Source organism: Melospiza melodia, chromosome 6, assembly GCF_035770615.1.
Source record: "Melospiza melodia melodia isolate bMelMel2 chromosome 6, bMelMel2.pri, whole genome shotgun sequence".
Taxonomy (NCBI): domain Eukaryota; kingdom Metazoa; phylum Chordata; class Aves; order Passeriformes; family Passerellidae; genus Melospiza; species Melospiza melodia.
In genome coordinates this window covers 23,374,313-23,388,444 of record NC_086199.1, presented here as the reverse complement: position 1 = coordinate 23,388,444, position 14,132 = coordinate 23,374,313, and the positions used below count along the sequence as shown (strand labels likewise).

The 14,132-nt window shown below is 50.8% G+C and overlaps 1 protein-coding gene across 1 annotated transcript; it reads right to left on the bottom strand.

Annotated features, from left to right (window-relative positions):
* Nucleotides 1-5,891: 5,891 nt before the first annotated feature.
* Nucleotides 5,892-11,514, bottom strand: PROX2 (prospero homeobox 2). Its single transcript, XM_063159483.1, has 5 exons — nt 11,479-11,514; nt 8,978-10,549; nt 8,359-8,463; nt 7,716-7,910; nt 5,892-7,616 (listed from the first exon to the last, which is right to left on the bottom strand). Exons 1-5 carry the CDS (start codon nt 11,512-11,514, stop codon nt 7,431-7,433), a joined length of 2,094 nt encoding a protein of 697 aa, XP_063015553.1. The 3' UTR covers nt 5,892-7,430.
* Nucleotides 11,515-14,132: the final 2,618 nt, after the last annotated feature.

Below are 14,132 nucleotides of genomic sequence, written 5' to 3'. Positions count from 1 at the left end.
TGCAAGGATTTTGTTTCCCTGGTCAGTATGACTATTCAAATGCAGAAAACATTGCCAGCAGCATCCTGGTTACACTGCAGTTTGGAAGATGCTTACACAAGCAAGTCATACAGTGTTAATGGACATGTCTCCAGTTGCGTGCTGACGCATGGGTGAGTATAGTATTGTCACTCCTGTACATTTCAATAAATAATCAAAGCTACTTGAAGTTTTTGAAGCAGAACATTTCTCACCAGATCACACACTCCCTCCTTGGCCTGTCTGCTACAACTTCATTACAGCCAAGAACTGTGCCATGAATGCTGTCACTGACAAGACCATTACCAAGATGATGTTTCTTACTTCCTGATGCTTCCAGTTCCTGTAAGAATTGCCCTGGTCTTTTGGATAACATTGCTTACTAGAAGTTTAGTCAGAAATGGAGGTGATTGCTGTGAAGCTCGGTGGTTAGATAGCTGCAGAATAAGTGGTTTGTTTGAAGTCAAAGAAAAAATGTTTTGTTTGAAGTCACAGAGCAGTGGAGCTCTGGCAGCAGCATTGACTCTGGGTGCTACACTGGAGCTTGTGCTTTCCCAAGAGGTTATTTGAAGAGCACTGCCAAGTAAAAAGCACCTGGTGTTCTGTGCTCAGAAGGAAATGCCTTTTTATGGGCACAGCCTTCCAACAAACTGAAGCTCTGTGGGCTCACAGCTGCAGCCTCGGACATTGGGAAACATGAACAGGTGATAGTTCAGCTTTATAATGATTGTGCAAGAGGGGCAAGCACTCTGGGTTTGAAAAACACCATTTTACAGCACTACCTCTTTGTAACTGTAGGTACTATCCCTAAAGCATTTTATCTAAAACAAACCTTTGTAATTGTTTTTATTTCAACAGGTTGCAATGCCAATAATAGGGATTCAGTACATGCAGAGATCTACAGGGCTGGCCTCACTTTTCCCTTGAGCATGAACTCTTTGTGGCTTTTATTATTCTCTTTATGGTTACATTTTCTTAATAATCTGGAAAGTAGACATAAAAAACAATTACTTAAATTGTGGTATATTCTGTGTTTGCTCTCTGAGAACCAAATGAGGACAGGTTTTCTATTGAGATGTATAGATACATGTTTATATGTGTACATGTTAGGTATTTTTTAAATAATGCAAAGTACTTTTTATCATTTCTTTGTGTAAAGCTGTGGGTGACACCAATGTGCTTTGGGAAATCCAGTAAAATATCTTCCTTGAAGTGTCATGTTTTTTTTCCTCCATTTGTAGTTTTCATATACTCACCTTTTCACTTCACCACTTAGTTTTAGCTGGTTATTTTCTATGATTGTAGTAAGATTAAAAGATTGAGCTGTTGGGTACAGACTGGCACATTTTAAAATTATCCTTTTAAATCTAGTAAAACAACTAATCTGAAGGCAATAAACACCAGGAGGGAAGCTGCCACTTCAGTTCATGCTAGTTGGACTTTATGCTGTGTCATTAAGAGTTGCTTAGTAGGTCATCTATAGTGCCTGTTTTACTGGATTAGCAAAAACAAGAACAGTGTTTAACCCCTGTACATAAAGTGAAAATTACCCTTTAAACTTTTAATCAAAAGCCTAGTGCCAAATAACATGACTAAATTTGGAAAGCCTGTAGAAATATTGCAGAAGATGATGGCAGGTGGGATTGCTTGCTGTAAAGATGCTAAAAGCTATCTAAAGGAAAGAAAAACAGAAATTTTCTCAAATTTTAGGTCTAATGTTTGTATGTTACCGGAAAAAGGAAAATGTTGAACATGAGACTTCACCTGTCACTCAGAGCCAGTATCATTAGATAAGAAGGAATTAGTATATGAATATGAACTCTGTCCTCACAAATGTTTAGTGCTGACTTAAATCTGCTTTTTCTTCAGATCTGTGCACACCTCTCCCTGGTTTTACTTGAATAGCCATTCTCAATCCTTCTCTACCAGACCTGCTTTTAAAAACTAATTTCTTGGTTTGGTGTATATGTATGCATGGACATGTGTGCTTTTTCTCTCGCAGCCTGTCTGTCCTCTTCTCCCACCCCAGCCACCCCCCTCCAAGACAAGCACCAGCCTGTGGGGTTTGGGTGGTGGAGATAGCTTCCAGCAGAGGCTGGCTGTGCTCGCTCCTTTGTGTGCCCTTGATCAGAGTATCTCCCTCAAAAGCCCCTGGGTTACAGGATGGCCTCCCTGTCACGGTGTCAAGCCTGTGGTGTCATGTCTGGGCAAAGCTCCAATCTCCCTTCTCCAGCATCCTCATCTCTCCACCTGAGCTGCTACAGCAGGCTGGTGAGCCAGGGCAGCCATGGCTGTGTGGCTCCTTTCCCACTGGCAAAACAGGACTTTCATTGAGTAAGTCAAGAGAGAACAGCTCACCTGGCTGCTGCTCTGCAGTGGCGCCTGGCAGAGCCCCAGTTCACGTGTCCTGGTCCGTGGTTCAAGTCATACATTATTTCTTGGTGTGCAAAAGGAAAAAGCTTTTGCTATCAGCTAGACATACCAGTCTGTCCTGAGTGACCCACAGCCTGTTTTATTCTCAAGACTGCTCTCCACAGTCTCTCTATGCATTGCTTCACCTTCTCCCCAGGCGGTGCTTGGTCTGCAGCACAGGCAGCACTGTGCTCAAGAGGCAGAGGAAGAGCTGTCTTCTCCAGTGAAAAGTCACATCTCTCAAATGTGGTAATTGTACACTGGATTAATCTGTCCTTCCAGTGCTTATAATGGGACAGCAAATGCCAAGTTTTCATGAACATGGGCCACTGGCTCACTAAGGGATACTTTTGTGGAGAGCTGCCCTGATGTCAAATAAGAATCTAAGATGCATGTTCGAGGGAAGGACCCTTTCACAAACATTTTTTGAGCTGGGATCTTCTAGGGCTGGTTCAGTCACTGTAGACAGGTGCAAGTCATTAAATAAAATAAATGAAAAAACAGATATATTTTATTGTCAATTTCCCCCAAACTATTTTGGCATACAGGGCAAACACTCAGTAGGAACTTCTTCAAGCTCTAATTAGCTACACATGAGTAATAAGGGCTCTTATAGTAGGTATTAACATAGAGGAGTACATAAGGGCTCTCAGGCCCTTGTCAGCTTAGTCAGTGTGGTCACACCTCCCTCTTTCAGCAGCCATAGCCTGGAGGCAGAAATCAGTGATTTTAAATATTTAGCAGCCTTTGCTGCTGTATAGCTGTGTGGACTCTGTGTGCTGTTATGGATGGGCTGGGAATGCAATTGGAAATGTTAAAGGATAGCCCTGAGGAATTGTTCCCAGAGGAGATAGTTACGAGTGCCTGTGGGCTTTCTGCATGTACCACAGAAATTCGGATAGAGGGAAGGAAAGGATTTTTTTATTTAAAGATGAAACTCAGCAGTAGTGACTGCACTACCCAAATTACTTCCTTGGCTAATTAGAGGGAAATGGTGAAGCAAGAGCCCAGCCAAGCCTGGGACTCATGACCATAGTCTCTGTGTGGGCAGCAGCTCTCCCTTCTCCCCTCAGCCCTCCAAGCAGACTCACTTTTTCAGTAGGACTCTCTCTGTGGTGGCACCCATTAGGCTTTGTTTGAAAACTAGCTTCTATGTCTTGGGTACACCTAGAACATAAATGATGTTTCACGGCATACCCTGCACAGCACAGGTAGTGAAACCTTCATTTCATGGAAGCATAGAATATGCTGAGTTGGAAAGGTCTCATCAGGATCATCCAATTCACTCCCCTCTCTGCACAGGACACCCCAAGAGTTACACCATGTGTCTGAGAGCATTGTTCAAATAATTCTTGAACTCTGTCAAGCCTGGGGCTGTGACCTCTTCCCTGGGGAGTCTGTGTCAGTTTCCAACCACCCCCGGGGTAAAACACCTTTTCCTGATATCTAACCTAAACTGACTCAGCCTCATGCCATTTCCTCAAGTCCTGTCACTGGTCACCAGAGAGAAGAAATCTGGTGAGCAGTGCCTGCCCCTCTGCTTCACCTTCTGAGGATGGTGGAGACACACAGCCAGGCTTACCCCATCCCAGGTGCAGAGTCCAGCACTTGCCCTTGTTCAGCTTCTTACAATTGGTGCCCATCTGTCTGATTTGTTGAGGTCTCTCTGCAGGACCTCTCTGCCCTCAAGGGAGTTAACATTGGCAAACTTAGTATTCTGAGTATTCCTTTGATCCTGAGTCATTGAGATGTTGAAGAGAACTGGAGCCCTGCAGAACCCCACCAGTAACTGGACAGTGTTGGAATTCATTCCCTGTTTCCCTCACTCTTCAGGCTCCATTGCCCCTGGAGTAACTCCAGCTTTCCCCACCTCCCAGCAGAGGTACTGCCTTCTCCATATCAGTACTTTGTGACTTAGGTAGGAGGGAAGGCAGTGTGAGCTCCTTCTTTCTCAGCTGCCTGCTGCTCTCCCAGGCTCTCATAGGAGCACAAGGCTTTTTGATTCAGCTCACTCAGCTTCAGCAGCAGAGCTGTGTCTGTCTGAGTGCAACCCCCTTGCTTCCAAACAGACAAGTGGCCCTGGAGGAGGCAGCTGCACACCAGGCTCCCCAGGCAGGATCTCTACTTGTGGGAGGACCACAGGGTGACAAAAAGGTGGGCAGATTCTACCTCTGCACCTCTGACACTTCTGTGGTCTCTGTCGCACTTGGCTGAAGGTAGACAGAGGTTAAAAAGCTGCCAAAGAAGATGCCAGCCAATGGCTCAAGTGGCCTGTAATCTTGAGTCCTTTGCAGTCTCTCTAGCCGTGCAGGGGGCCTTTTGTTTTGTTTTCTGGGAGTTTGTTTTGGTTTTGTTGTTATTGTTTTGGGGGGGATATTGTGGAGGTTTTTTGTTTGCCTATTTTGGGGTTTCTTGGGGTTTTTTTTAACATCTTTGTGGGATGGGAAATCTACATGGTAAGAATTGAACCCATGGATACAAGTAGTGAGACCTCAGCACAGGCAAAGGATAACTGGTGCCAGATGCTGTTTGTCGTGGTCATACTGGCCCACATTTCCCAAAAACCAGTGTAATACACAGCTCTCTAGTTCCCACTTGTAATTATAGGGCAACCACTGGAGCAAAAATACTGCTGCAAATAGTCCAGTCCTGTTAAATGTCTTCATTAATGTGTGTTTGAGGGAAGGACCCTTTCACGAACATTCCCTCCTTGGAGACGCTTAAAACCCCTCTGACATGGTCCTGGGCAGCCATCTCAGTGGCCCTGCTAGAGCAGGGGGCTTGACAGGATGACCCCCAGGCATCTCCTACAACCTCAGCCACTGTGTGACTGCAATTTGGGGCACTGTCTTGTCCTCAGTCCCCCATCTGCTGTTTTACTGACACTCATAGACTTGCATGTTACCACAGGAAGCAAGAAGCTGGTACCCCCACCAGGAACTGTGTGTGAAAGGCTTTGTTTCAGCAGGATGCCTCCAGTAAACTTGTACCTTATGTTCCCTAATTATTTAGCTACAACAGATGAATTTGCTGACCCTTCCCTGAGCCAGCCCATCATTCCCCTTTCCAGCAGCTTTGGTTTTGCCTATCCAAAGCTTTACTTAAGCTCTGGGGTCATTATTGCCTGCAGGAATGGCACATTCATGGTACCAGCAGCAGCATTTATCTGATGTTGTACATTTGAGTCCAGCACCCTTAAGCTTTGGGATATGGCTCTTTGTACCTCCAGCCCCCTTCCTGATCCTCACAAGTTGCACTTCAGAGCAGACTAACCGTGAGGCACTGGGGTGAGGGGGCAGGTTTAAAGGAGCTGGTGTTGGTTAGTGGGGCCTGCTTGACCCCACAGAAGTGCTGGCAGAAGGTCTGCCCTTTTTCTGCAGCGTTATTTTTCCCAACAAAAGGCCAGAAATTTCTAGGAGAACTCTTTAGAACAGATATCATCAAATAGGTCATCAGGAATGTAAAGTGGTAACTTAAACAATGTGTTTATTTAAAAAGGAATCATGTAAATTTTGTGTTGGTGGTGTAAAATATACAAACTTGGAGAAATAAATATACAAAAAGAAGCAGGAAATCTGGGTGGCCACACTCGTAATGGGGGGACCCATTGTCAAACTGCCCCTATTTCAGAGCTCCCCATTATGTCCTGATGTTTCCACTTCTTTACTCCTGTAGATGCATTGCCTGTGGATCACCCCATGCACTAGACTGATGCTGGAGCTGTGATTCTCCTCTCAAGAGTCACTTGCTGCACTCTAGTACCAGCTGACACCTTACAGCACACCCAAAATTACCTTGGCCTTTTCCCAGTCTTCTTCTCCCTGAGGGTTTTATGTGAGTATCTTGTGGCTCATCACCGCCCTCCCAGTGCCCTTGTGCCATGCCTCTGTCAGGACTCCCTCCTCTTCACAGCCTTTTCCTCTCCACTGCCACCTCTGTCAGGATTAGAGAGCCCTTAACACAAAACACTTCTCCATCAGGTAGAAAAGTGGTCACTAAACCTTGGCCACAGGGTAAAGAAACTTCCTTGAGTTTACAGCCCTTACAGCAATGGGGTTATGGATGTCAAGGCCCAGTTCTTCCCCAGCTTGTGTTAAACCCACAGGGACTAATGGATCTCAAGTCACATTCTCCTCTTTCACCAGGGACAGAGTACAGGACAGAGATGCTTGGGGCAGTTTTGCCAGCAGGAGCACGGTGTGAGGGAATGTGGATGGGTGTTTAATATGGGGGTTTCCTCCCAGGTGATGGGCTGATGGAGACTCTTTGGAGTGCCAAGCAGAGCTGGCTGTGCACCCTGCTCTCCTCCAGCATGCCAGAGAACACTGCTGGAGAGCACGCACTGCTTGGCCACAGCACAGAGCTGCACGGGGGGATCTGGTCTAACAGCACGGGGGAGGTGGAGGAGACTGTTATTCTTGTTGGCTACAACAAGCATAGTTTTTACATATCCCAGACAGGAACAGCTATCCCCATGGAGTGCTTGAAGCGCTGGAATTCACCAGCTGTTTTCTTTGGACACTGGTGTGTTGTATCTGGACAGAAACTGAGTCATGCTTTTGGACTCGGTACATCCGCTAGTCTGCTGTGCCAAGGAAACTTTGCCCACTACTAGGACCTCTTCCTGTTTTATAAACAGCAAGGCTATTTGCCCTGGTTTTTGACCCTCTGGAAGAGAGAATGAAGGCAGCTCAGTCAGGATCATAGGGAGAGCTGGAACAGGGCAACTTCTCAGGCTCCAATCTGATGGCTTCATCTCTGTCCCTCCCTTCTGGCAGTCCTCACCGGTTCTGAGCAGCCGAATAAAATGCACATAATGCAGCATATGCAATGCAGCATAAAATCCCAGCACATGAGGGAAGTGATAGGCCTCACCTAAGAAGCTGTCTTACAGAGAGTGCATGGCTCTCAGAGAGAGCCAAATAACAGGTACTCTACAGAGTGCCCATGAGGTGCCCATGGTGGCTGCACACACATCCTGGAGCTGCTTTCACAGACACTCAGCTGTGGAGCAGTTCCTGGGAGCAGCCAGCAGCTTTGAACCCCTCTGGGATGTCACTGTCCAGTTTGGAAATGATTTTGTAAATGGGTTTCTTCCAGGAGGGGTCGGCATCCTTGCCTGCCCTGACGGCACTGAAGAACTCCTGCAGTGTCAGGCTGGCCACCTCCAGGAAGCGCCCTGGCACCTGCAGCAAGACAGGCACCAGCCAGTGACACCACCATGCCATGGTGCCTCCTGACCCCCACAAACACCGCCACCCCCTTTCCCCCATCCCCCTCCTCACCTCAAAGTCATTCCCCTTGTTGTAGTGCATGTTGAGGGCACGGAAGAGCTCCGAGTCCCGGGAGACCTGGAGAGTGCAAGCATCCACCACACCCTCCAGCAGGGCCTGCCGGGCAAACTTCTCCACCTGGATGTAGTAAAACTCACGGAAGTTGCTGAACCACTTGATGAGCTGGGAGGTGATGCAGCGGCTGAACTGGTGGGGGGACAGCCAGGGGGTGGTGTTAGGCCAGCTTGGATCCTCCCTCCCCACGAGCCCCTGCACACCCAGCCAGGTGCTGCTGGGCTGGCCCAAACCCAGCCCTGCCCCAAGCTGGGGCAGTGACATCAGCGTGTCCCAGGTGCTCTCCACGCTGAGATTTGGATCCCAGCTGCCCTGCAGTGAGAAGGCACATCCATGGGGTGCTTTAATCTGAATAACTCGATTGCACAGAGTGAAGAGCTGACAGCCCATGTCTGCCACCACCCTGTGCACCTGCTCCTGGGCAGCCCGTGCTGAAATAAATGGGTTTATTTATTGTCCCCCATCTCCTGCCAGCAAGGCAGGAGGACACAAGAGCAGTCCTTTCCTCATGGTTCCCGGGGAGGCAGGCTACCCACGTGGGAGCCCTGCCCAGCAGCAGTTCTGGCTGCTGCTCTTTTACCTGCACATCAAGGAAGTAGGTCTTCAGCAGAGTGGAGCTGGGGTAGCGGGTGAAGAAAAACATCAGCTTGGCCTTCTTCAGGTGCCCGGGGGTCAGCGCCTCCTGCATCTGCCCTGGGGTCAAGGAAAGCCTGCACGTAGCCAACCCCGAGCCCGGCATGTCCCTGAGCACCACCCCTGGCACACCATGCCCAGTGCCCTCCATAGCCCCTCCTGGCCTGTCAGGGGGGCAGAGGGGGTTCATCCTTGGCTGGACAGCCACTGGTTTTTCCCTTAAGAATCCCTGAGGAAGCTAATGCTCCCCTTCACAATCTTGTGAGAGCCAGAATTTCTATGAGACTCCTGCTCGTGGTTTAGGATGACAGGACCCCCAGTACAGCCCAAGAGGAGGCTTGGTAGCTCCTGGCTTGTACCCACAGCTATGCTACAGCATCTGGCCAGCCCTGAGGAGTGGCAGTGCCCCTCCATGGCTTAGGGCTCCTTTCCTGCCCACACCTCTTTAGCCCCTATGGAGGAACAGGGACCTTGGCCCTGTGGAGACCAGTGGGGCAGTGCCAAGCTGTGGCTCCAGAGGACAAGGGGAGCGCATTCCCCAGGGACCTCTAGCTGCCCCCAAAGGATATGTGGGTCGAGGCAAAGGGTGCTCCATCATTTGCAGCTGGCAGCTCACCGTGGCCATCCCTGCCAGCTGGCAGCAGTGCCAGGCTCTCCATGCTGGCAGGGCTCAGGGGCAGGGGATGGTGCTGCTGCTGTCTCGCAATCGATGACCTCAGTTTAACAGATCCCCAGGGCAGCTTGAGGGGCTCTAGACACCCCCTCTCCAGAGCAGATGGGCTCTCACCAGAGTCACTGCCCCAGGGGCTGTGCTGGCCATGGCCCAACAGCTGGCTCAGCAGCTGGATGTTCTGGACAGGCATGGCTGAGCCCAGGGAATAACCCATGCTGGGTAGCCGAGTGGATTTTCTGACCCCCTTTGAGCTGAAGGAGGCAGCATAAGAGCCCAGGCTCTTCCCCAAAGATCCTGTCAGGGCCTCAGCCTCGGGTGAGCCCAGGGAGCCTGGTGCATTCATGGCAGATGGCTTAGCAAGTGGCTTTCTGCATTTCCCACCAGCAGAATACTCTCTCCTGGCATCTGGCCCCAGCATTGGAGGGCTGTGGTGCTGCTTCTGGATGTGGCTGTCTGCCTTTGGCCAGAGAGTCTTCAGGACAGAGTCCACTACGTGGCATGTCACCACAGACAGCTCGTGCTTCAGTGCCTGTGAGAGTACCCTCACTGCCGAGGGCAGGCCACCTGTGTCACCTGTGTCCTCAGCCTCCTCCAGCCCACACTCCTCCAGGACACTCCTCCTGAGAGGCACTCGCCGTGTGTTGCTGGTGGCGGTGCCACTGTCCTTGTTCAGTCTGTCTTGGGGCTTTCCAGGCAGTGGCTGCACTATCTCTGAATCTTCCTGTGTTTGGGCAGCATCCTCAGTGTCACAGACTTGGTAGAACTTCTCCTGAAGCCACCTCAGCTGCTGCTCTAAGAAGCAGAGCTGCTCTTTCAGCTGCTGGCAGCCCTTGGCATGGCAGCTGCCCCCTGTGGGAGCCACTCTTCCAGCTGCCCCCATGCCCTGCTGGGGCACTCTTGGCTTCCTCTTGCTCTCCTGGGGCATCTCCCCACCCCTTTCCCTCTCATGCCCAAAAGCTGCCCCCAGGCTCGTGTCAGATGCCTGCGGGGTTGGTGGGAGGCTCATGCCCTGGATGATGCTCTCCACCCTGGCCCGCTTGGCTCGTAGGTGCTGGTCACAGAGCTGCTCCCGTGGGTGCTGGTTGGAGAGCTGGTCCCCACCACCAGCACAGGGCAGGGGAGCTGGGGCACGGGTCCTGGGGAAAGCCAGGGCTTGTGCTTCTTCTCCAAGGCTTGCACCACGTTTGTAGTCATGAGGCAGGGCCACTGCCTGAGAGGAAGGGAAGAGAACGGTGGGATCCAGGTTCCTGCCAACCATTGTGTGGCTGAGGAGCTGTGGAATCAGGGATGCACTGAGGGAAGGCAAGAGAGAGTCAGTCTGGAAACAGGGCTCCAATTTCAGCCCCTGGCCATGCCCTGAAGTGGCACGGTCTCTATCCCGCTCAAAGCCAGTCCTGCTGTCCATCATATCTTCTTCCTGCCTGGACAGACTGGCAGCCTTCCAGATGTTTGATGTTTCAGCCTGCTAGTGCTGTGGAACTGGAGAAAGAGCAAGAAACAGGACGTCATACAGCAGTTTTCCAAGCACAGGGCCAGAGATTTTTTTTCTCCCAGATTTTCATGGCATCCCTGCTCCCCTGCAAAAACTATTTTACCAGGGAATGACCTAGACAGAAACCTCCAGGCACTGCAAAACCTGTGAGCAGACTGTCAGATGTCACATGACAGCAGCAATGCCCTGGGCACCACCCCACCATCCACCTACCAGCCAGGCATTCATCATGCCTAAAGTACATTTCACCTTGTGAGAAATGGGTATTTTATGATTGGCTTTTCACAAATACTAAAATGAATATTATATGTGTTGTGTTAGAAAGTAATGCTGTATTAATTCTCTTAAGTAGTGTGTTAAATATAGTTTTAGGTTATGAAAAGAATGTTGGAATAGAAACTATGCTATGTAGGATACTTTTTTTTTAAGAAAGGACTCACAGCAAGATAGCAGCCACAAGACACCTAAATCTTTCAGAGAAAAAGAATTTATTGCCCTCTTATCAGAAGAAGCAAACTTCTTCGCACCTCGAAGACACTGTTAGGATTCAGAGGAAGAAGTTGAGGATGACCAGACAGAATCCTGTATTTGAATGGAATTTATGCATCATGTATGGGGTGTATGAGTGTGCAACAGGTTTTTGTTTTAAAGGCTTAATACTTTGTTAACGAGGGTCCTTTTTTGGGCTTGTGCTGTCCAGAAAAAGGTACCCGGATGTCCGTAACTCTTTGTTACTATTGTCTCATATTGTTCTAATCCAAATTGTCCAAATTATTATTACTCTAATTGTATTACTATTTTTATAACCATTTTATTACTATTAAACTTTTAAAATTTTAAAAACAAGTGATTGGCGTTTTTCACAACCTGCTTTGGGCCCGGCAGTGCCTGGCAGCACAAACCTCCTGCATCACCAGCTGCATCTGCACCAGAGGCATTGGGGAGACTGCCCTCTGGGCTTGTGGACTCTGCTGTGAGGGCAGGGAGCAGCAGGCAGAGCCCTCTGCCACGTACACCCGGGCAAAGGGTGGGTTTGGCGCTCCTGGGTGCTGGCAGAGCGCAGAGGAGCAGCTGCACCCCTGGTGAAGGTACTCACACAGGCACCTGGGCCATGGGTGCTGCCGGCTCTGCTGGCCCCAACACCCCCCAGAGCCCCCGGGGCTCGGGCATGGGGGGCAGCACCTGCGGGCTGGGCCTGCACAAAGAGCCCGGTGCAGGAGGGCACGGAGAGGGTAAAAGTGCAATGTCACCTGCTGTGAGCAGGATGCATCGAGATGGTCAGGCTAATGCAACATGGGGTTCCTAAGGGCTTGGCAAAACACTGAATAAAAGAAGTGAGGATGGGGATTATCAGGGAAGAGAAAAAATACTGAGCCAGCAGCCCCAGGCTTAAAATTGTCATGCTGGCTCCGAGCAGGGATTCACCCCCTCCGCTCACTCCCCGCTTGCACAGCTTTGCAAAAGTGTAAAACATTGTATCCTGGGCGATTACACAGTAACCATCCCTGAGGGATGTTTCTTCCTTATCCGCATTAATTAGCAGCAGCTTTGCACCGCTAAATTAGGACAGCTCTTGTCTTTTCCGGACGCCTTTAAAGTCTGAGATTCTTTTGCTGTTCCCAGAAGTACCTGATCATTTTCAACACCATCAGTCTCCTGTCCCTGTAGCTGCTCCAGGCCGAGTCCTCCAGGCAGTGTAGAAAATGGGCTTCTTCTCAGGTTTTTAGCGATTGCCTTTCTTCAAACACCCTGAATTCCAGGCAGGTGCCTGGGAGGCTCTACCTTTTGCAGAGCCATAGTCTTGACAAACCAAGTATTTTCTGGGTTATCTGACACCACATGTTGATCTGTGTTGCCTCCCCACCCATCCTGACGATTAGGGTTTCATTTTCACAAGAGTCTGGTGTAGGGCCTTTCAAAGTGCTCGGTTTATCCTCAGCCAGCACAAGGCTCGGGTGCCAGCAGCTCTGACCATCCTGCCTTGCCCTTGTGTTACAAGCTTGAGCATTGTCTGCAGCTGCCTCTCAGCCTGCCCTCTGCTCCCAGCACAGTCACACAGCAAACACACCGCAGTCACAGATTCCATCCAGCCTTAATCCTTCCTCAGTGGTGTGGTCCTGTAACCTCACTTGTTTTTCTACAGAAACACCTTATTTTGACACTTGCTCACAACTTCTCTCATCTGTTGCGCTCAACAGCAGGGTCAGTCAGGAACTTGCCTGTCCCCTGGGCTGTTTCCCAGTCCCCTGGAACCTGTGATACATTCCTTTTAAACAGATCAACTCAGAGCTGGCAAGGTGACCTCCACCTGCTTGAGGTTTCCAGCATCACCGTCTTTCTTCTGGAGATTTGGAGGGAGGGAGCAGAGCCTCCCGTCCCAGGCCACGGCAGCCCGCTGTGGGTGGCCCTGGCTCCCCCTCGCAGCATCCCCAGGACCAGCAGGTGCTGCCCTAAGCAAACTCCTCCTGCTGGTGCAGCTCTTTGCCCCCGAAGTTAGCGGGTGCGTGCTTTGGTTCCCACTCTTACTGGCAGCTTTCACTAGTGCCACCCTCCAGAACACTAAAAAGCAGCCGAGACTTCTCCTACCTGAAGAAAAAGACAGGAACGGAACGAAGATGCTCAGAAGACGAGGGCAGTGTGCCTTCTCCAAAACTCAAGCCGCCCCTCGTGGGCTCCCTGGGTGCTCCTCGGTGGGACAGACGTGCCCGGAGCGGCGGGCTGTCCCTGCGGACGGCAATTCCCCGCAGAGCCTTCCCCGCACGCCGCATGACTCTGGGCGGGGGCACCGGTGCCCGAGCCGAGCCGCGGGCAGCCCCGGGAGCGCGGGCAGTCGCAGAGACAGTGCCGGCGCGTCCTCCCTCCGCGCTCAGGGCCTTTAAAGAGGGAGTGGGGAGGCCGGAGGCAGCCAACCAGCTGGAAAGGACTTCTGAATATGCAGATGGACAGCCAGGAGGTCAGGTCCAACACCAGCGTCCGGCCACCTTCCCTGCTGTGTGCCGCACTCGTAGCCCCTGGAGCCAGTCAGGCAAGGGCTATCAGGTGCCGAGCTGCTGGCTGCCCAGGTGGGCAGAGGCCCAGAGGAGAAATTTTGGCCTGGAATTTGGCCGCAAGCCCCATTCAGGACTCAGGATAGTGAATTATTGGTGAGACAATGCAAACACAGCAGGCTGACAAGCCGTGCCACCGGCAAGGAAGGAGCTGGCCCAGATCCCAGAAGCTACCCATCATCCATGGAAGGTGGCCAGGCATTTCCCACATCCCGCACCGTGGGGGCACGGAGGTAACTTGGCTGTCCTGGAGGTCTGCAGCACAGGACATGGGCAAAAAATGGGACCACACAGGAGAAGCAGCAGCACAGAGTCCCTTGTTTGTCACAGGGTGCTTTACAGACAGCACCAGCAGAGCTGGCATCACTCCCAGCTGAGCACATCCTGACCCCAGCCCCAGGACAAACCCCCCTGCCCCAGCAGCACACGTGGTTGTCAGACACTTATCCTCATGCAGGAGCTGTGGGTGGGTGGGCAAAGCCTAGCCATGCATGCCACTCCTGGGGCTT

Bases quoted from the DNA above. Each gene is read 5' to 3' on its own strand.
- PROX2 (XM_063159483.1), bottom strand. From the start codon at position 11,514: ATGCCTCTGGTGCAGATGCAGCTGGTGATGCAGGAG. The intron at 10,550-11,478 runs GTTTGTGCTGCC...CCACAGCACTAG, and splicing joins TGCAGCTGGTGATGCAGGAG to CAGGCTGAAACATCAAACAT. The intron at 7,617-7,715 runs GTGAGGAGGGGG...GTCTTGCTGCAG, and splicing joins ACAAGGGGAATGACTTTGAG to GTGCCAGGGCGCTTCCTGGA.